This window comes from Leptopilina heterotoma, unplaced genomic scaffold (assembly GCF_015476425.1).
Source record: "Leptopilina heterotoma isolate Lh14 unplaced genomic scaffold, ASM1547642v1 Lhet_54, whole genome shotgun sequence".
Lineage (NCBI taxonomy): Eukaryota > Metazoa > Arthropoda > Insecta > Hymenoptera > Figitidae > Leptopilina > Leptopilina heterotoma.
In genome coordinates, this window is record NW_025111118.1 from 1361401 (window position 1) to 1384861 (window position 23461).

General features: G+C 23.3%; 1 protein-coding gene across 13 annotated transcripts in view; it reads left to right on the forward strand.

The window, feature by feature from the left end:
* The window catches only part of LOC122508409 (latrophilin Cirl-like), a 664372-nt gene that overhangs the window by 618673 nt on the left and 22238 nt on the right, over positions 1 to 23461 (forward strand). For 12 of the 13 annotated variants that reach the window (XM_043621720.1, XM_043621723.1, XM_043621724.1 and 9 more), the window contains 4 exons: positions 10418 to 10524; positions 15624 to 15804; positions 18202 to 18368; positions 21305 to 21946. In XM_043621720.1, the coding sequence (XP_043477655.1) occupies positions 10418 to 10524; positions 15624 to 15804; positions 18202 to 18368; positions 21305 to 21946 (1097 nt within the window). Of the gene's footprint in view, positions 1 to 8047; positions 8155 to 10417; positions 10525 to 15623; positions 15805 to 18201; positions 18369 to 21304; positions 21947 to 23461 lie in introns of all 13 variants that reach the window. The other variant, XM_043621726.1, reaches the window with a different exon arrangement.

Genomic DNA, 23461 nt, shown 5'->3' on the forward strand with positions numbered 1-23461 from the left:
TTTTTTTTAAAAACTGCTCAGATTTGCATAAAATTTGTTACTTGGTGGTTTTCGGGGTCGCTGATTACGAATCTGTTATTAGTTTTTAAAAATTCAAAATGGCGGATCCAACATGGCGGACACTTTTTGAAAAATTCATCGGATTTGCTTGAAACTTGTTATTAGTGGGTTTTCGGGGTCGCTGATTACGAATTTTGGATCAGTTTTAAAAAATTTTAAATGGCGGATCCAATATGGCGGATAATTTGAAGATTGATGCTATTCGATAGAAATTCGTTCCTCAGGGGTTTTTGGGGTCGCTGAATTCAAATTTGATGTTTGTTTTTGAAAATTGCAAATGGCTGATCTAGTATGAATAATTAATTAGATTGGCTTAAAACTTGTCGCTCTGGGGATTTCGGGATTTTGAATTTTCAAAAACTGACATCGGATTCGTAATCAGCAACCCCGAAAACTCCCGAATAACGAGTTTCAAGCATACCCGAAGAATTTTTGAAAAAAGTGTCCACCATATTGGATCCGCCATTTTCAATTTTCAAAAACTATCTTGAAATTCATAATCAGCGACCCCGAAAACCCCCGAGTAACGAGTTTCAAGCAAATCCGTTAAATTTTTGAAGAAAGTGTCTGCCATATTGGATCCACCATTTTGGATTTTGAGAAACTGACATCGGATTCGTAATCGGCGACCCCTAAAACCCCTGAGTAACGAGTTTTAATTAATTTTCATCAATTTTGAAACCCATTTAGCTGCGAGAAATTTTCAACAAAAATTCTGATTAAAAAACATTAATTTTTAATAATAATGTTGATAAAGATTGTAACCACGTAATTTATAGGCTTATTAGGATCCCCCTTTTGCCAAAGGACTAATAATAAAAGTGAATTTTCAACTTTTTTTAAAATGAAATTTCAATTCTGAATTTGTTCATTTCTAGAGATTGACCCATATATTTTATGGCAATTGAACGGAAAATATATTTTACAAAAGAAGAACTAAAAAATGTTGAGTTTAAATAAAAAAAAAAAATTTTTTATTATAAAAAATATAATACACAAGTAATTGTTCATTGGAATCAAATAAATTTTTTCCCTTTCGAAAAAAAAAATAATTCTAAACTATGACGGTAAAAAATATAAAAACAAAACTTCACTGAAATCGTTTTGAACCCGCCGTTACAAGAAAAAAAAATGAAAAAAATATTATTCCCTCTTTGAAAATATTCCCAACTATTAATATGCGAAAATATATTTAATTTCGTTTTTGAAAAAACAAAAAAATTACAAACAAACAAAGGATTTTTTTCTCACAAAGTATGTTAAATTCATTTTTTTCTATATACAAAATATCGGATTTCCTTTTTTTGCCTCGTGCAACAGAATGCATTGTAAAAAAACAGAATTATAAAATTTTTTCCACCAGTATAAACACGTGCGTTTACGTGAATATTCATGTGTAAAGAAAAAAATTTCAATTTTTTTGGATGCGAAAAAAAAATTTTTTTTTCTTCCTCAAACAACAATAAATTGTGTATGTACTTTTTGAGCTTGAAAAAAAATAATATCTTTTCTTGTCCAAAGTAAACTATTTTTCTCAACATTTCGTATGAGTGATAATGACACATGTGTCTACAACAGGGAAACAAGTGAAGATTTGTTTTCCAAGGGAGGTGGTGCAAAAAAAAATACACGCGAAATTCACGGGGTAATTTCCTCTTAAGTCGCATAAATATTCGGATGGAATTTATTTATAGACAGAAATTATAGCAGTGTTTCGAAAATTCTTGGGAACGAATTTTTATCTAATTGTTTCTTAGTTTATTTTTATTTTTATTTACTAAATTTTCATTTATTGGCAAATGTTTATTAAAATAAAATTTTTATAACAAGAAATTTTTACTAGAAAAAGTTTTCAGCTAAGCATATTTTCAGTGAAAAAAATTATTATTAAACAAAATTTTCAACGCAGAACATTTTATTGAACAAAATTTTCAGCGAAGAAAATTCGTAATAAACAAAATTTTCAACAAAGGAAATTTTTATTTAGACAAAATTTTCATCTGAGAATATTTTCAGTAAAGCAAACTTTTAGCTAACAAAATTTTCAGCTGAGAATAGTTTTTTAACAAAGAAAAGTTTCAGATGAGAATTTTTTCAGCAAAGAAAACTTTTATTAGACAAAATTTTCAGCTGAGAATATTTTCACTGAAGAAAACTTTTAATTAACAAAATTTTCAGCTGAGAATATTTTTAACAAAGAAAAGTTTCAGATGAGAATTTTTTCAGCAAAAAAAATTTTTTTTATAGACAAAATTTTCAGCTGATAATATTTTTAACAAAGAAAATTTTTATTACACAAAATTTTCAACTAAATATTCTCAAAAAAGAAAATTTTCAGCAATGAAAATGTTTGTTTGACAAAATTTTCAGCTGAGAAACTTTTCAGCAAAGAACATTTTCAGTTGAGAATATTTTTAGCAAAGAAAATTTTTATTACAACAAAATTTTCATCAATGAAAAAGTTTAGTAAACAAAATCTTCAGCAGAGTCTCAATTTTGCCGTAAAAAAGCATTTCATCAAAGAAAATTTTCATTAAATATAATTTACATCAAGAAAAAAATGTTAATAAACAAAATTCTTCATAAAGAAAATTTCCAGTAAACAAAATTCTTACCAAAAAAAATGTAATATAAAAATTTTTGAATTCCTCCAGTAAAATAAAAGTAATAAAAAAAATTCAAATATTTAAAGTAGAAAAATCATCAAAAAAAAATTATAAATATAAAAATTTGCCACAGTATTAAGTTCACAAACTGAATTCGATCTCAAAAAAAAAAAAATTCGTTTCACTGAAAATTGCAACTAATGAGTTCTAGAAAATATTTATGTATCTCTTTTTCTCTCTCTCTCTCTCTCTCTCTTCTTTCTCTTTAAAGGAAAAATATTTTTAAAGAGCTTTTATATACCTTTTCGTTAATGGCACTTTGCTAATCGAGATTACTTGCGGAACAGGTGGAAAAAAAAGAAGGATTACGAATTGAAAAAGTTGAAAAAAAATTTTTTTTTTTTTCCTCAACGCGTTAATCCTCAAAACCGATGGTTTTAATAATACTTGAATAATTCTTCTGAATTTATTCCCAGAATCCCTGACGTTACCTTTTGATTTATCAAAATCCCCCTTCTTTTTCACATTCTCTTCATTCAACAGCAGTGTCCAATTAGTAATCGCAGTTTATTACGTAGAGCGAAAATAACAAAATTTATACGTTGATAGGGGGAAGGGGAGGGGGGGGGGGTTGAAATAATTTGTGCAAAATATTTTCCGTCCCTCTCCCTCTTTACTTTTTAAATTGTAAGTAGGTAAAGTGCGTGTTGGTTGGCATGTCAACGACGCGTCCATCCGAGACAACTCATCGAGCAATGATTTACAAGCATTTTCCAACTCGTTTCCCCCCATCAGACTCGTTTTATATACATATATATGTATATAGTCGTCGACGACGATAATTCCGCACGCACAAAAGATTTTAAAGCCCTGGCTCTGGCTAAAGCATCATACAGGGGGTGATAATTCTGTTTACGAGGGTCACTGTCAATTCAATAATCATGACGCATTACTTGGCGCGCACATTTTAACTCTGAAAATCCTTTGCAATAATAGTACGATAATAAAAACAAAAAAAAAAATTTTTTTTTTGTATAAAATTTCCATCGTAAATTAATCATGATTACCGAACGAGACAAAAAGAGTAAAATAAAAATTATTGCACTTCATTTAAAAATAAATAAATAAGAAAAATGTTTTTCAACTTAACTGGAGAGAAAAAAAAATACAAATAATAATAAATAATAAATAATAATAATAATAATAATAATAATAATAATAATAAATTATTTATTACTTTATTCATATCGGACATTTATTAATTAATATATTTAATCAGTTATTTATTCATTCGGGACATTTATTAATTTATTTCGTTATTTTCTTATTTCTTCATTAATTCACACTTCGTTCTTAACTTATTTATCTTTCTTTATTTCCAATTAAAAATAAAAAAAATAGAATTTTTAAAATATAATTATTATAATTTTCTATTTGTAATCCACTTTCTATTTCTATTTTTTAAATAAATATTTTTAAAAGAAACTCGTAAAGTAATATAAAGTATATATATAAATAGTCAACTAGTGTTCCTTATGTGTCCCCCCTTAACATATGCGTCAAGAAAATAAAATAGAAAAACTTTTTGATAAATATTTAATAAAATATTTTCGTAAATTAATAGAAAATAATAAATAAGAATTTGTCAAATAAATATAATAAATAACAATTTGCAGAGTTTTTCGATAAATATTTAATAAAAGATTCTCGTGTGTGAAAGTAAAAAAAAATATAATATAATAATTGCCAAATAACATAAAATTTAATGAAATTAAATTTTAGAAAATAAAATAAATAACAATAATTAATAATTAGGAAATAAAATATAATAAAAGTGAAAAAATTAGAAAATAAGATAATATAAAAGTTACCAAATAAAATAAAAATAAAAAACTTAAGAAATAAAATAAAACTTACAAGTTATAAAATAAAAAATTAAGGATATAAAATAAAAGTTACAAGTAAAAAAAAAATAAAAAAAATTTAAGATATAAAATAAAAGTTACTAAATAAAATAAAAATAAAACACTTACAAAATTAAATAAAGATCCGCCAAATGTAAAAAGAATACAAAAATTAGAAAGTAAAATAAAAAGTTTAAGATATAAAATAAAAGTTACAAAATAAAATAAAAATAAAACAATTAGAAAATAAAATATATAATATAGAAAATAAAATACTAATAAAAGTTATAAAATAAGAGTTACAAAATAAAACCATTAGAAAAAAATACCAAATAAAAAATTAACATCTTGTAAATTTTATACAAGATGTTATAAAAATGATAAAATAATAATAAAAGTAAAAATTATCGAAATACATGCAATAAGCATACTACCAAAAATAAAGAGAACTGCTCCAATTTTACAACAAAGGAAATATAAATATTTCATATCAATTTATCAATGTATAATTATTAAAGTATTTTACAATTTCAATCTCTATTTTTTTTCTTTTTTTTTGATAAATATTAAAAAAGACAGCAAGATAATAAGAATTGCATTTTTTAAATTTCATATATATTACATTTAAACTCATTTATATGCAAATTTAACACAAAAACAAAGTTAATATTTAACTCTCGTAACGATTTTAACATATTTTTTCGTATATTCGTTTCGTCAATTTTAATTAAAAACATTTTTTTCCTGCTTTTTCCCAAACATTTTAATTAATATTTCACAAAAAAAAAAAATATTCCGATTTTAAAAATATTTCATTTAGTATTTTAATTACATTGTTTCGCAAAATTTATATTTTATAAACACTTTAATTAAAATATTTTGTTATAAAAATAATGAATAAATATTTTCATTATTATTTATTAAAATAAATCAAATTTTATGAATTAAAATATTTTCTATATTTGAAATTATTATTAAATATTTCACTTTACGATTTTGTTTCCTAAAGGATTTAATTACTTTTGAAAAAAATTATTTTTTATATAAAAAAGAGGGTAAATCTCGTTTACTTTTACAATAAATAATTAAATAAATAAATATGAAAAGTTGAAGAAAAAAAATTTTAAAAATGCGAAGATATTAAAAAAATTAATTAACAGATAATTTCCCACTTATTCTATACACTTTTTTAGTAAAAAATAATATACGAATACGAATTGCAAAAAAAAAATGCAAAATCGATACAAAGCGATTAAAAAAATTAATAAAACTTCCTAATTACTATATTTAACATTTCTTTTTCGGGAAAAAAAAAATAATTAAGTACGAATATTAACGTCCGGTGTTTACAAATTTGTTTTTCTCTCCTCTTTTTCCTGCCAGACATGAAAAGGGTTAGGGAAATGCACTTGCAAAATGCGAGGGGTGCTTATACATATATTTACACATAAAATCAATAAAAATCCGTCAACTGTTTACAAAAATATTTTTTCTACTTTCGAAATAAAATGATAATAATTCGTGCGAAATATACAATTTTCAAAATTGACGTTGAGCAAAATAAAAAAGAAAAACTAAATGAATGAATAAACGTGAATGTGGAAAAAAAAGTAGCGAAAAAAATGTAAAGTAAATCTTTGTGTTTGATTTTGAAATATGACAGTTTTAATCATTCACATCCTATTTATATGGGAAATATAGGAATGGGTAATGTTTTTGCTTTATGAATATAACTCACCCTTCAACGGTAAACCTTTCATTGCCAGAAATGCAAATCCCTCAATGTACACACATGCGGTATTTGCGTACTTATATTGAAATTCGAAAACAAAATTAAACTCGAATTTAATCACTTACTTGAAATTTTAGCTAATCTGTAACAGACGCTTTACTTCTGCTTTTTTTTTAAAATACAAAATAATATTAATAATAATTTACAGTTAATTAAGCACTTCATAAATATTATTATGATAATTATTACTAATTAATAGAATTATAATTCATATTAAAATTAATTAATTAATAGTAATTATAATTAACGATATTATTATTTATATTAAATTATAATTATATTTAATTAATTATTTTTTATTTAATTACTATTAATTATTAATAATAATTGATAAATATTAATAATATTTTTATTACAATATTCTTTTTAATAACTTTCTACTAACGAAAAAATTATCTCGCACTCTAAAATCTAATTTCACGCAAGTTTTTTTTATTCTTCAAAAGAAACACAATTCTTTTCTCTTAAATAAAATTTTTTTCTCTTTATATTTTTTTTCACCGCATATAAATCTTTTTTTCTCTATATAAAAATTTTTTTCTATAAAATTTTATTTTTCTACATAAATAAAATGTTGGGATTCGTTTCGAAATTCAAAATTGGCTACTTGTTTCAAATGTCTAGCTGTGCTTTTGTCTCAAACTGTTATTATCACCCACTGTTGCTAACCTCAAGTCCTATTGTTAATCCTTTATGTCACGCTTCTCAAAGACAAAGTCGAATTACGACGATTATTTCTTTAATGAAGACAAAACTTTCAAGTCGCTATGTATAACTGCAATGCAATAATATAATTTTAAAACCTGCCGTCCGCAAAGATTGAATCATAAAAAGATTTTCACGGGAGTTTCGCTTAAATTATTCCCAGTAACTCGATATTATTATATTTTTTTTATTATCCACTATATTTTTTTAACAGTAAAAAAAATACAAATAAAGAATAAAAGGAAATATAAAAGTTTTCCGTGACAGTTAAAATACTTTTTTTTAAATAAATTTTTCTTTACGAATAAAGTGTAGAAAAATAATTTTTGAACTAAAAATTAGGAGAATAAAATAATTTTTGAATTGAAAATTAAAAGAACAAAATAATTTTTGAACTAAAAAGTATAAAAAATAAAATATTTCTTGAATTAAAAATCCTGTAAATTAAGAAAATATTTCTTACACTAAAAATTAAAATAAACAAAACAGAAAAATATTGTTCACACTAAAAATGTTTAAACGTAAACTTTTTTCAGTTCCAAAATTTTAAAAAATAATTTCAGAAAATATTTTTTAACTTCAAATAAAAAACTGAGTGTATATTTCCCAAAAATAAAAATTATCCAAAAAGAAAAAAAGGGCTAAACATTTATTAAAAATAAAAAAATAATTTTTAAACCCAAAAGTAAAAAAAAACTAAGAAAATATTTTCCAAACTATAAAAATTTAAAACAAAAAAATAAACTGAGAAAATAGAGTTTTCCAAATAGTACCATTATACAGAATGCAATAAATTAAGTCCGGGGAAAATGGCAATTTTTTTTCCGCGTTTTGTTGAAAGCTTTTTCTTTCTTTTTTTTTTTTTTTTGTTCTTGTCACGCGAGATTTATTACTGTATCATTCCACGCTGAAATAGAATTCTGAAAAAAAATCCGGAGATTTCATGGGGAATGTATTTCTTTTTCACGTTGCGGTCGCAGGTGCAACGGGCACCGGTTTTGTACAGTGGAAGTAAGGAGCGATGTTTTCGAGGAGGACCCATGTCCCGGGACAGGAAAATACATCGAGGTGCAATATCACTGTCTAGGTTGGTTTATGTTCCTTCATTTAATACAAAAAACAGAAAAATAATGCAATACAAAAAAAAACAATAAAAAAAAGTAAAACAATTAAAAATAATAAAAAAAAAAATTCCAAATATGTAGATGTACCTTTAAAATAAATTTAATTAATTAATAGGTAAATTAATTAATTAATAGGTATATAAATTAATTAATAGGTAAATAAATTAATTAATAGGTAAATAAATTAATTAATAGGTAAATAAATTAATTATTACGTAAATAAATTAATTAATAGGTAAATTAATTAATTATTAGGTAAATAAATTAATTAATAGGTAAATAAATTAATTAATAGGTAAATAAATTAATTAATAGGTAAATAAATTAATTATTAGGTAAATAAATAAAAATAATTGAAAAAAAGAAAATAATGGAAAGAAACAAAAGAAATGAAAACAAAAAAATATAACCATAACAAAAAAGAAATTAAAAAGACAACCAAGGTAATTAAAAAACAAAAAAGGTGATTAAAAAACGAAAAGGGTAATTAAAAAAACGAAAAAAGTAATAAAAAACGAAAAAGTAATAAAAAAAACAAAAAAATATGAAAGAAATGAAAAAATACGAAACAAAAAATAGAGGAAAAAGATACCCCTGGAAATAATTATTAAATTCAAAAGGTTTCGATTTAATACAAAATGTAAATAAATTATTATTTAATAAATAATTTATTAATTTACATTACTACCTACTCAATATTAATATTATTTTTCAAAAAAAAATATTAATTAATTATTGAACAGTTTTTCAAAAAAATAAAAAAGTTTACGTCCAAGTGGTAGTAAATTATTTTATAATTTATAATAATAAATTACTTACATATTTATTTGTAGACCTTAATAATAAAGGTCCTAATAAAGGACCTTAATAATAAATATTATTAATATTTCGATTATTTTCTAATACAAATAAATATATTTGCAAATAATTATTTCAACAGTTTTTGTGGGAATTAAAATTTCTTCCCAGATAGAAATAAATTGTTTTATAATTAATATTCTATAATCCGTAATATTAATTTATTTACGTTTATTTAATAAATATTTTCAATATCATTTAATTACAATGTTAGTCATGAATATATAATTTGCAAACAATTATGAAGTAATTATTAATATTAATAATAAATAAAAAAATTTGCAAATAATGAGTAAATAATAATTATTAATATTGAATAAATAATTTGTAAATAATTGGCAAATAATAATTATTATTTATTATCAATAATAATTTTATTTATTTATACCAACTTTTAATTAATTATCCTCTTTCGAAAATTGATCAGTTATTATTCATCATCTACTATGAAGATCTTTTAATTCAGTTCCTAATATTCACAAAAAAAATAAAACAAATAATAAATTAGATAATTGCAAATAATGATTAAAAAACAACAGTTTTGCAAGAAGTAAAAGAAAAAAAAAGAAAGAGAAAAATATCGCGCAAAAAGGGTGAAATTTACGGGTCGACATGAAAAAAAAAATAAATATAAAAAACGAGGTGAGAGAAATGGAGTGAAACTTGAAATTTCTGGTTTGCTCGAGAAATCCTGATTACGATGTAGCGAGTTATTCGCAGTAATATGGCGTTTGAAATGGGCACTCATCGTCGGATGCCCCTACGGCAGGAAATCAATCGACAAAATGGGAGAGCGAGCGAGCGAGGGAGGGAGAGAGAGAGAGAGAAATATAGCTCCCACGACTCTCCCTGAAGGCAATGATAATAACCACGGTTTACGGTAGGCTGAGCGTCGATACGTGGACCGCTTTTCAAACGATCCTTCGTCACTCGGACGTCCCCGATCTTTCAAGGGTTGGTTAGACAGTTTCCTTCTCTCGTTCCCAAGTTTCTGCCAAGTCCATTCTCGGGTCCGAATGATAGAGGGTGCGCACCTACTATCCTCGATGGACTGACTTTTCATCGACTTGATTAAAATTAAACGCGATCGGCAAGTCGAGTGTGCGTCTATATACACTCGTCTTCTTGCCGATCGCGTTTATCGCGAGAGAGAGAGAGAGAGAGAGAAAGAAAAAAATAAAGAGAGAGAGAGAAACAGTTAGAGAGAAAATACTCAACAAAAGTCGTGACTTGCCTTCTGGCCAACAACCGAAAAAAAAATTCCAAGACAAAAGAAAAACCTCATCAATGGCAGTACACGTGCAAATAAACGTTATAAATTTTTTTCTCGATAATTAAATTGTTCCGTATTGGCAATCTTTCGAACAGGTGTAATCAACAGCAGAATTGCAGTATCATGGCATCGACTTTACAGTTCGGAGATCCGTGTCCTAACACCCTTAAATACCTCGAGGCTCATTATCAATGCGTTTCTGGTAAGTAAATTTTCGTTTTTTCGCCGATATTATTACAAATGGTCCATGGAATTATTAATTATCCGCATGGAAATTCGATTTTTAATCGTACATAATCGATGTGAGGAAAAAAAAACTGTGAATGTAAGTAGAAACGCCTATATACAACTCCAAAGTATTCGATTGGCTCGTTTTCAAGGTCACGAGACGGCGATTGGTCGTTTTGTAACCTTGAAAAATCAGCCAATCGAAAGAGTGAAAGTGGGCGTGGCCTTTGCATAAGGTGACGATAATTATTTGTCATAAAACATTCGGTCTTCGGTGAGTAAAATTTAAATCAGATCGAGAAAAAAGAAAATATTTTTTATTTTTAGTTATTATTATTGATTCTTTTATTCGAAAAAAATATGTTCTTTTTATTTATCAAATACTAGTAAAAAGAAAATTAAAGAAAAAATGCAAGGATTGTTATTAATTTATTTTCCAAATTGTGAACTTATTTTTGAAATTTGAATGATGGATTAAAAAATAATTTTACAATATTACTAACAAAAAGTACGTTTTTTATTTTTAAATTGCGGTCAGCAATTTTGAAAAAAGTATTTTCATTGTCGAAATTTGTATTCCCTCTGACTGCAATAAAAAAAGAATAAAAAAAGTAAATATTAAACATTCAGAAATTTTTAAAACTTATTTCTTGGTACGTGACGCAATATTATTTTTAATAAAATTTATAATACGAAAGTTTTGAACGTGAATAAAATGTTTATGCAGAAAAAGAGAAATAAATAAGATGAAAAGAATGGAATAATAGAATAAAAAGAATTTTAGAATGAACTAAATAAAATTAGAACTTTATCGACAGAAATATTTCTAATCCAAAGAAGAAATAAATAAAATTATTAATTTAGGGATAAAAAAATTATGATTTAAAGAAAAAAATATTAAAATCAGAACAAAAAATTCAAAGTTGTAGACGAAGTAAATTAATTTAGAACTTTATGGACAAAAAGTTGGAAGTATTTATAACTTCAGGGACAAAAATATTTCTAATTAAAAAAAAATAGAATTAGAATTTTTTGAATAAAAAAATTTTTATTTTTAAGAAGAAATAATTTGAAACTTTAGGGACAATGAAATAATTTGAAGAAGAAATAAAAATTAATTTAGAACTTTAGGGACAAAAAGTTGGAAGTATTTATAACTTCAGGGACAAACAAAAAATTTGAAAGAGAAATAAATTAATTTAGAACTTTAGGGACAAAAAATTTAGAAGTATTTATAACTTCAGGGACAGAAATATTTCTAATTAAAGAAAAAAATAGAATTAGAATTTTTTGAATTAAAAAAATTTTAATTTTGAAGAAGAAATAATTATAAACTTTAGGGACAATAAAATAATTTGAAGAAGAAATAAAAATTAATTTAGAACTTTAGGGACAAAAAATTTATTAGTTTTTGTAACTTCAGGGACAGAAATAATTATAATTAATAAAAAAAATGTAATTATAAATTTTTAATTTTTTTTTAATTTAAAAAAAAAATTTAATTTTGAAGAAGAAATAAATAGAAACTTAGGGACAATAAAATAATTTGAAGAAAAAGTAAAGTAATTTATAACTTTAGGGACAAAAAATGTAGAGGTATTTATAACTTCAGGGACAGAAATATTTTTAATTAAAGACAAAAATGGAATTAAAAATTTAGGGACAAAAAAATAATTTTGAAAGAGAAATAAATTAATTTAGAACTTTAGGGACAAAAAATGTAGAGGTATTTATAGCTTCAGGGACAGAAATATTTCTAATTAAAGAAAAAAATAGAATTAGAATTTTACGTACAAAAAAATAATTTGAAGAAGAAATAAATTAATTTAGAACTTTAGGGAAAAAATACAATTAAATGATGTAAATAAAATTAGAATTTCAAAAACAGAAATATTTTTACTCAAAAGAGGAGTAAATAAAATAATTTTCCAGAAAATTAGATTAAAATAAAATAAATATTTGTTTAAAAATTAAAAAATAAACCTCGTAGCACTGCAAGAAGAAATAATAATTTTTTTTCAAAAATTCATATACACTCTTCACTAGGAATAAATTACACTCGTTTAATGAAACCGAAAAAGTGAAGAAGTTTGTTTTATTAAAAAAAAAGAAAAAAAAGGAAAACGAATAGTATACCTTAATTAAAAAACCACTTGGAACTCCTACAATCTTTTTAAGTAACCTGTGTTGATTTTTTCATTTTACAAGAATGAAAAACAAGAACCATTTTACATTCTTTTGCATAATATTAGGGGAACATAGTCTAGGTCGGCCACCTTTTTGACTTTTGTTTATAACTTTTTTTTAAAAATGAATTTGGACAATTGAAGTATATGGTTGGAAAGTCCTGTTTAATAGGAACATTTTTTCTGTACAAAGTAAATTGACAGGTTTAAAAATGAAAAAGTTATAAAGATTTAAAAAAAAAAAAATTTGTAGTCCAGGTTGGCCATTACAGTCAAGGTCGGCCATGTTTAAAATTCAAAGGGCATTAATCGTTAAAAAATAAAATAACATGTTTGGAGTTACGGAAAATTGATTCTTTATTGTTTACAGTTTGTAACTTAATGAAATAACAAAATAATAACAATAAACAATATAAAAAAATAAATATAAATAAAAAAAAGTTTTGCACTAAAATATTAATAAAATTAAATAAAAATATTAATAAGATGATCAATTATATTATGAGTTATACAGAATTGCAGTTTTTGCAAATGAAGTAGCTCGTCCTCAACTTTGCGCATTTTAAACACATAGTGGCCGACCTTGACAGTAAGTAACATTACCGAATTGTTGTAACCATAAAGAAATACGTTTCGGGATTCGATTTTTTACTTTGTTTTTCTTTCAACCATGAGTCCCACAAATTTTCTGCATACTTGCCTTGACGATTCAATTTGTTTTTTATCTTTTATTAATGGTTTTTCACATTATGCACAAAACTTTTTTTGAGCTTTTTTTGTACCGACGTCACAGAAAACACAATTTTCGATTTTCCGAAAATGTAATTGAACAAAAAGTTAGGTTTCACTAAGACAAGCTTCGACAAAAATGCGCGTAGGTGGCGCTAGTGAACTTGACAAAAAAACGCGAGTGGCCTACCTAGACAGTAGGCCAACCTTGACTACATTCCCCTAATATTTAATTTAATTATATACTATTTAACAGCTGTTACTCTACTTGTACTGCGCTTTGAAAATTTGCCAAGAATATTAAGAAATACCGCCAGCAGAAATAATAATTTTTATTAAAAAATAAAACGACGCATTCTCTAAAAAGAATTCATTATACTAAAAATTTTGCAACTGACTAAAAGCAAAAAAATTCATTTAATCAAATTTCCAATTTTTTTTCTCTATTAAAATAAAAAAAAATACTTCATCGAATTTTTGCACTAAAAAAAGAATAATAAACAAAAATTCCTCCGCTATATACAAAATTCCATTATTCAATATAAATTCTCCGCTTTTTAAAAAACAATTCGGTCATGAATTTTATACTATAACAGAAAGAAGAAATTGGAGGGAAAAAAATGTACGTAAAAATAGTGATAAAAATGTTTCTTCTTTAACATGGAAAATATAAAATTTATATATCAAAACTTAAAAACGATTTTTTTTTCAACGCAGACTTGTATATTATATGGGGTTATTATTCGCGTACAAGGATCGAACTTGCTGTGCGTTTGAACTCTGACGTACTTGTCGCGATAAGGATTTCATTACGAGGAGCGATAACGATCTCATTTCATGCGCCACTGACTATAATGCATAGACGATGATGGAGAACAAACGCGTCGCTCCATTACAAGTTACTTGACTCACGTACACATGTAAAAATTGGTTTTTTTTTCCAAGTGGAAAGAGTCCACTTTAGTAAGCCCAGATTTTTATTTTCTTTTTATCGTCTTATTATTATTATTTCCTTTTTAATTACAATTCCACTATAATGAATCTATTTAAATCAAAAGAAGAAATAAAAAAAACAAAATCGTCGACAATATCGTGCAAGTCAATCTTTATATAGTCAGGAAAATTGTTTTCTTGTACCTGCAGCGGAGGGAAAATAAAAAACACACCGAAGAAGGATTTAAAAAATGGAGAAATTAAAAAAAAAAAAAGTAAAAGAGGATAGAAAATACAAAAAAATAAAAGAGGATAAATAATGGATAGAAAATTAAAAAAAAAAATCAAAGAGGATAAAAAAGGGATAGAAAATTTAAAAAATAAAGAAAAATAAAAGAGGATAGAAAAGTTTGAAAAAAAACTATCAAGAAAGCAAAAGAGAAAAAAAGGATAAAAAAGAATTTAAAAAATAAGAAAAGGATTAAAAACAGTATTATACAGATAATATTTACTAAACAATCCTCTTTCGCAAATTGATTCATTATTATTCATCATCTACTATGAAGATCTTTTAGTAAAATTCCTAATATTCTCGAAACACAAGAATCAAATCTAAATAAAGAGAAATCGAAAATTTCTTAGTCAGAATGTGACGAATACAATTTTCAATGGTACTGCATATTAATAGCAAAAATCCAAATAAAATTATATCAAATAAATTATTATCATTATCAATAAAATTAAAACAAGAAATGGAAAACAATTTCATGAAATTTTAATTAATTCCAAATTAGCATTTTAGATAATTACAAAAGATAAATGTGCTCAATTTATTCAAAATTATAAAATAGATTCAATAATTCAATTCAAAAATTACAAACACAAAATTCATTATAGATTTATGAAAATAAAGTCCATTATAATTTTGAAAAGGAAATATTCAGCCTTATAAAAGTTCTATTTTTCAGAAATGTTTTAATTAACAGGAAATTTAATTAAATTTAATTTAGATATGATTTATTAGCTTAATTAATTAATAATAAAATTAAACTGATTTAATTAGAAAAAGGAAGTTTAAGAATAAATATTTTTTTTGTCTTTTAATATTAAAATTTCATGAAAATTTCCATAGCTTTGTTTTTTTTATATATGAATGATATCGATTGTGTAAATTTTGGTATTTTCGATTTTTTTATTAAATAATAATTTTCAATTATATTCACAGCATCAACGACTACAACCACGTCACGTCCTAGTCCACCCTGGTTGTTAACGTCTCAGCCCAGTGTTTGGAGTACAGTTAAGGCAACAGTCCGATCACCCTCGAGGATTACAACACCAGCTGCTCAACAGCCTCCCCAACACTCAGTACCATCCACCACCCCTTCAATAACAACTCTACCGAGGTCAGCTATGTTCATAATATACTTGAAAAAAAATTAACCATAACTAATGACTATCAACGATATAATTGCTGTGTTATTTTTATTATTATTTTTTACTATTTTCTTTTTTTATTGTTTTCCTTATTTTTACTAATTTCATTTTTTTTTACTATTACTATTTTTTTTAATATTTTCGTTTTTACTATTATCATGATATTTTATTATTAATTATTTTTTACTATTTCTGTTTCTTGCTACATTGGTTATTTTTACTTATTTTTTTATTTTTTTACTATTTTTGTTTTTACTATTTCCGTTATTTTACTATTTTCGGTTTTTACTACTTTCGTTATTTTTACTATTTTTGTTTTTACTATTATTTTTTACTAATTCTATATTTTGTTACTTTCGTTATTATTACTATTTTCTTTTTTTATTGTTTTCTTTATTTTTACTAATTTCATTATTTTTTACTAGTACTACTTTTTTTTACTATTTTCGTTTTTTACTATTTCTGTTATTTTTACTATTTGTAGTTTTTAATACTTTAGTGATTTTTACTGTTTTTGTCTTTACTATTATTATTTTTTACTATTTCTTTTTTTGCTACTTTCGTTATTTTGACTATTTTTAAAATTTTTTTTAATATTTTGGATATTTTTTACTATTTTTGTTATTTTTACTATTTTTGGATTTTACAGTTTTACTACTTCCGTTATTTTTACTATTTTTGGTTTTTACTACTTTCGTTATTTTTACTATTTTTGTTTTTACTATTATTATTTTTTACTATTTCTATTTTTTGCTACTTTCGTTATTTTTACTATTTTATTTTTGTATTGTTTTCCATATTTTTACTAATTTCATTATTTTTTACTATTAATATTTTTTTTACTATTTTCGTTTTTACTAATATCATGATTTTTTACTAATAATTATTTTTTACTATTTTTGTTTCTTGCTACTTTCGATATTTTTACTAATTTTTTTTGTTTTTTTACTATTTTCAATTTTTACTATTTCTGTTATTTTACTATTTTTGATTTTTACTACTTTCGTTATTTTTACTATTTTTGTTTTTACTATTATTATTTTTTACTATTTCTATTTTTTGCTACTTTCGTTATTTTTTTTATATTTTCGATATTTTTTACTATTTCCGTTAATTTTACTATTTTTGGCTTTTACTACTTTCGTTATTTTTGCTATTTTTTTAATTTTTTTAATATTTTCGATATTTTTACTATTTCCGTTATATTTACTATTTGTGGTTTTTACATTTTACTACTTCAGTGATTTTTACTATTTTTTTCTTTACTATTATTTGTTTCTATTATTTTTTTTTATACTTTCGTTATTTTTAAAATTTTAAAAATTTTTTAAAAATATTTTGGACATTGTTTACTATTTCTGTTATTTTTACTATTTTTGGTTTTCACTACTTTCGTTATTTTTACTATTTTTGTCTTTACTATTATTATTTTTTACTAATTCTATTTTTTGTTACTATCGTTAATTTTTAATATTATTTTTAATATTTTCTACATTTTTTACTACTTCCTTTATTTTTACTATTTTTAATTTTTACTACTTTCGTTATTTTTACTATTTTCGTTATTTTGTAGTATTAATATTTTTTACTTTTTTCGTTTATACTATTATTATTTTTTAATATTTTCGTTCTTTACTACTTTCGTTATTTTTACTATTATTATTTTTACTATTTTCATGCTTTTTTGCTTTTATTATTTTTAATATTTCTGTTTGTTTCTACTTTCGTTATTTTTACTATTTTCTTAATTTTGTTTTACTATTTTCGTTATTTTTTGACTATCCTCGTTTTTCCTATTTCCGTTCTTTTTACTATTTTTAATTTTTATTACAATTTTTATTTATTTTTTTATTTATTATAATAGAAATAAATAAATAAATAATTAATTCTTTGCTATTTTCGTTATTTTTACTATTTTTTTACTATTTTAATTTTTAACTGTTTTTTTAATATTAAAATTAAAAGGATCACAGTGATTTTTTCACGTAGTATTAGTTAAAAAAGGTAATTTTAATTTTTAAAAAGGGAATTTAGTTTAAAAATTAAAAAAGATCCATAAAAATATTGCGGAGGTAATATTTCTCGTTGAATAAACAAATAAGAATTTTTAAATAATTTCTTCAATAATTATATTTTTCTTATAATATATAATTAAATATATTTCGATATATATTTACTTACGAAATAGTCTCGACAGGAAACATTGTTTAACTCACCTGAAACACAAAGAAAAGAACACATTTTATAATAGAATTATTATCAAAAAAAAAAAAAATTAAATTAAGACAAATAATAATTTTTAAATATTAAATAATACTATAGTAAATTAATTAATTAATTTTAATTTGTGCTTTTTTTAATTGCAGTCCCACGTCGACGAGACTCGGTAGTGATGTAAAAGTCGACAAGAATGAGGACCTGATTCGTCCTGCCAGCGATTTTGAATCAGTCGATTTGCCTGTCGAACAGGAAACAACGCAAGCAACGACAACGTCAATGTTTGTCTCAATGCGAACTAGTCGTAGGACAACTGGTAATTATCCTTTCATCAAAATTATTCACTATTTTACAAAAAAAAAAAAAATATTTCCTCTTTTTACAATTTTTACACTCTCAGCACGTGAAAGAATTTTTTTTTATTTTTAAAAACCGCAGGTATTATTTATTTCATTTTTAATACAATGCATAAAATTATATTCCGTTCAATAAAATAAATTGAACGGAAATAATGAATATTTTTTAATTTAAATTCAAAAATTCAAAAATACAAATTAATTTAAAAATAATTACATTGTGAAAATATGAAAATTGTGATAATAAACGAAAATGGTAAAGTTTGCAAATTTCAATAAGAGGAGAAATTATGCACTCGGGGAAAGAGTCTTTGGAGTAAAAAAAAAACCTTCTAATAAAAAGTAATTTTTTCCGTATATGTAATTTTAAAGTTGACGGATACCAGACAAGTGAGTTACATGAGTTTTTATTATCTTCTTTTTCTTTTTTTTTGCCAAGAAGAAGAAAAAGGGTTTTAGCTATGAAAGAATTGTATGAATAGTAAAACGCAGCCACATTAGTGGAATCTAGTTTCTTTTTTGAAGTCTTCATATTTTATATATATGTATATATACACAGAAGACTGAGAGAAAAGTTACATGAGAGGCACGTTTTTCAAAGGGATCGATGTAGTATATATATAAATTTTTTTTTCTTTTCTTTTACAAGACCAACTTTCTTTATTCAGATGCATGAGAAATATTTTCTGGATATTGCTTGCTCAAAAAGAATACCTTAAGTACATTGAGACTTTCCCCGATGCATATAAATATTTACCAATCATATATATAGAATTTCCAACAAAGTTTCACTTTGTTTATATTTCAATTTAATAATGCAATTTTTTTTATAACTTTTATATTTCATTTCAATATTTCAGTTTTAGATTTATTTTTTTCAGAGAAAAATATATTTTTCTTTTTTGCTACTAAAAGATACGAAACAATTTTGTTTTCTATTTAAATTTAATTGAATTTAATCAAAATTTCTTTATGAAATACATTTTTTGTAAATCAATTTTTCAATTGCGAATTCAATTGCTTTTTAAATTTTTTTAAAAACTATTTTTTATATTTTTCTTTATTTTTTGTTATTTTTGTTTATTTCCGTTTATTTTCTTTATTTACTTTCTCATTTATTTATTTATATTTATTCATTTTCTTATGTTTATTTTTCAATTAATAATTAAAAGAAAGAAATTATTATTCAATATTATTTATTTTTTAGTCTAATATTTTATTACAATAATTTATTTCAATTTTCAAATAATAATTTTACAATTATAATTTTATCGTAGATTTATAATAACAATAATTTTTTATAATTCTAAAAATATCGTCGTTGATTTAAAAACCCCAAACTTTAGGAAAAAAATAATTTTTGTCTTATTTTCTAATAACAATTTTACTACAAAATTGAAAATTTAATCGGTTGCCTTAAATGAAATTGTCTTTTTTTAAACATTTTATAGAATAATTGAAATTTTTCTAGAAATTTTTTTATTTATGAAAATAATTGAAATTCATCTAGAAATTTTTTTATTTTTGAAAATAATTGAATTTTTGTAAAGAATTTTATCAAAATAATTAAAAATAATTGTATTACTTACGAATAATTGTATTAAAAATTTTATCATAATAATTGAAATTCTTCTAGAAATTTTTTTAATTATGAAAATAATTGAAATTTTGTGAAGAATTTTTTTATTTTTTTAAAATAATTGAATTTTTGTAAAAAATTTTATCAAAATTGTTGAAAGTAATTGTATTTCTTGGGAATAATTGTATTAAAAATTTCATACAATTATTTAAATTCTTCTAGAAATTTCTTTATTTATGAAAATAATTGAAATGCTTTTAGAAATTTTTTTATTTTTGAAAATAATTCAATTTTGTAAAGAATTTCATCAAAATTATTGAAAATAATTGTATTTCTTGGGAATAATTTTATTAAAAATTTTATAGAATAATTGAAATTCTTCTAGAAATTTTTTTATTTTTGAAAATAATTAAATTTTTGTGAAGAATTTTTTTATTTTTTTGAAAATAATTCAATTCTTGTAAAGAATTTCATCAAAAATAATTGAAAATAATTGTATTTCTTGGAATAATTGTTTTAAAAATTTTATAGAATTATTGAAATTCTTCTAGAAAATTTTTTATTTATGAAAATAATTGAAATTCTTTTAGAAATTTTTTTATTTTTGAAAATAATTGAATTTTTGTAAAGAATTTTATCAAAATTGTTGAATATAATTGTATTAAAAGTTTTATAAAATAATTGAAATTCTTCTAGAAATTTTCTTATGCTTCAACATAATTGAATTTTTGTAAAGAATTTTTATCAAAAATGTTGAAAATAATTTCGATTTTATAGGGCAAAAATAAAAATGTGGCTTTTTCACATGTTTCATTATTTATTTTGAACTTTTTTTTTTTATTTTTGATTTTTCAACTTTGGACATTTTTATTTTGGATTTTTTGTACTTTGGACTTTTTTTTCTTGAACTTTCCGGTCTGGATTTATTGAATTGAATTTTTTGCCCTGATAATCCTTTTCTCTATTATAAAATAATATTTTTGATAATAAATATCAATAAACGTCAAATTAATATTATAATATCGGAAATGGAATAAATCAAATTTACGTGAATCATTTCCAAATATCGATTAATATTCGAAAAAAAAGTCAATTTCGATCAAAATCGAGGAAATTGTAATTTACAATAATCGAAAGAGAAGGCAGCATTGCTGAGGGGAAGGGGTGGGGGGGATGAAAATTATTTCCGTAATATCAAGGAAATATTTGGCCTCCGTCAATCTACAATCTTAATTGACTTGGTCTCCAATTTAGCAGAAATAGATTTACTGGACCCACACACACACACACACAAATATCTATATCGTTTGATTTCAGTGCCCAGTACACAGTATCCAGAATCGAGCTCAAATGGCCAGTGGTATGATTATGGTCGACAATTATGCTTGCCAAGAGAGGCCAGAAATTTGATTTGGAATACCACACGTGCTGGTGACATGGCGGTACAAAATTGTCCCGGTGGTGCAAATGGCTATGCACGTTGGAATTGCGTTGCCAGAGGTGATTCAGCTTCCTGGGATCGTGACACTCCCGATCTCAGTGAATGTCGTTCAGTGTGGTTAACATCATTGGAGAACAGAATCGCCGAGGGTGATGTGATACTTGGAATTAGTCGTGACTTATCACAAGTCACTAATAACAGTCAAATGTTGTACGGTGGCGATATGAAGATAACAACAAAAATCATTCAAAATATGGCGAAAAAATTAGCCGAGGATATTAAGACTTATCAGGATTCAAGTCAACGTGAAGTTAGTGTCACTGAATTACTTCAGGGTGTTATTAGAACGGGAAGTAATCTTCTTGATGAGGCGCAATTGGCCTCGTGGCGTGATCTCAGTGAAAATGATCAAATGGCCGTAGCCACTTCACTTTTCATTGGTCTCGAGGAGAATGCATTTCTTCTTGCCGAAACACTCACGCATGAGAGGAAAATTATTCAGGAGGGCAAAAATATATGTGAGTATTTACTATTATAATTTTTCTTTACTTTACTTTCTTCTATTTTCTCAATTTTTATTTTTAGACTTTGCACTCGATAATTAATTTTTTAAAAAAGGAGCAAAAACTAGCTTCAAAACAAAAAACAGTAGTAAAAAATTAAATTGAATTCCTGCAACAAATTTTATTATTCATAAAAAAAATTTTAATACTTTTAAAAATAATTAATATTTACAAAAAATTCTATAAAAATTTTTGAGAATAATTGAATGTCTGTGTGGCATTTTATTAAATTTTTTTTGAAAATAATTTAATTCCTAAACAGCATTTTATTATTTATGAAAATAATTGAATTCATGCCAACGATTTTAAGAATTTTTTTAAATAATTGAATTTTGCAAAGAATTTTATAAAAATGCCTCAAAATAATTTAATTTTTGGAGAATTATTTTGTTATTTATCGATATAATTGAATTCTTTTCAAGAATTATTTATATAAATATAATTGAATTCTTGTGAAGAATCTTATTAAAATCTAAAAGAATAATTGAATTCTTTCAAAAAATTTTTATTAAAATTGTATTTAAAATAATTGATTTCTTTCCAACAATTTTCTTAAAAAATATTTGAAAATAATTGAATTCTTGTAAAAAATTCTAATATTTTTGAAAATAATTGAATAGTGGCTAAGAATTTTATTATTCATGAAAATTATTGAATTATTGCGAAAAAATTTATTAAAATGTTTAAAAAGAATTGAATTTCTGTGAAAAATTTAGTTATTCATGAAAATAATTGAATTCTTGGACAGAATTTTATTAAAATCTGAAAGAATAATTGAATTATTTCAAAAAAATTTTATTAAAATTGTATTTAAAATAATTGATTTTTTTCCAACAATTTTCTTAAAATATTTGAAAATAATTGAATTCTTGTGAAAAATTCTAATATTTTTGAAAATAATTGAATAGTGACTAAAAATTTTTTAAAAATTTTCAAAAATAATTGAATTCCTGGAAAGAATTTTATTATTAAATTATTGCCAAAAATTTTATTAAAATGTTTAAAAAGATGTGAATTTCTGTAAAAAATTTTGTTATTCTTGAAAATAATTGAATTTTTCATAAGAATTTTATAAACATTGTTTTAAATAATTAATTTTTTCGAAATATTATAAATATTATGAAAATTTTATTTTTAATAATTGAATTCTTGTGGAAAACTTTATTTGTGAAAATAATTGAATTTGGGATGAATTTTATCAATTTTTTTTTAAATTGAATTTTTTTGCGAAATTTTATGAAAATAGTAGATATTGAAAATAATTAAATTTCGAATGTTTCTGAAAATAATTGAATTTCGAATATTTTATTATTTTTTGAAAATAATTGAATCCTTTTAGTGACTGAAATTTAAAAAAAAAGTATCCATATAATACCATAACGTACAAAAAAAAGTAGTAAATAGTAGGTTTTAGTAGATGAGTGCAAAGCCTGCCTTTTTTAATTTAATGTGTAAATATTTCAAAAAATT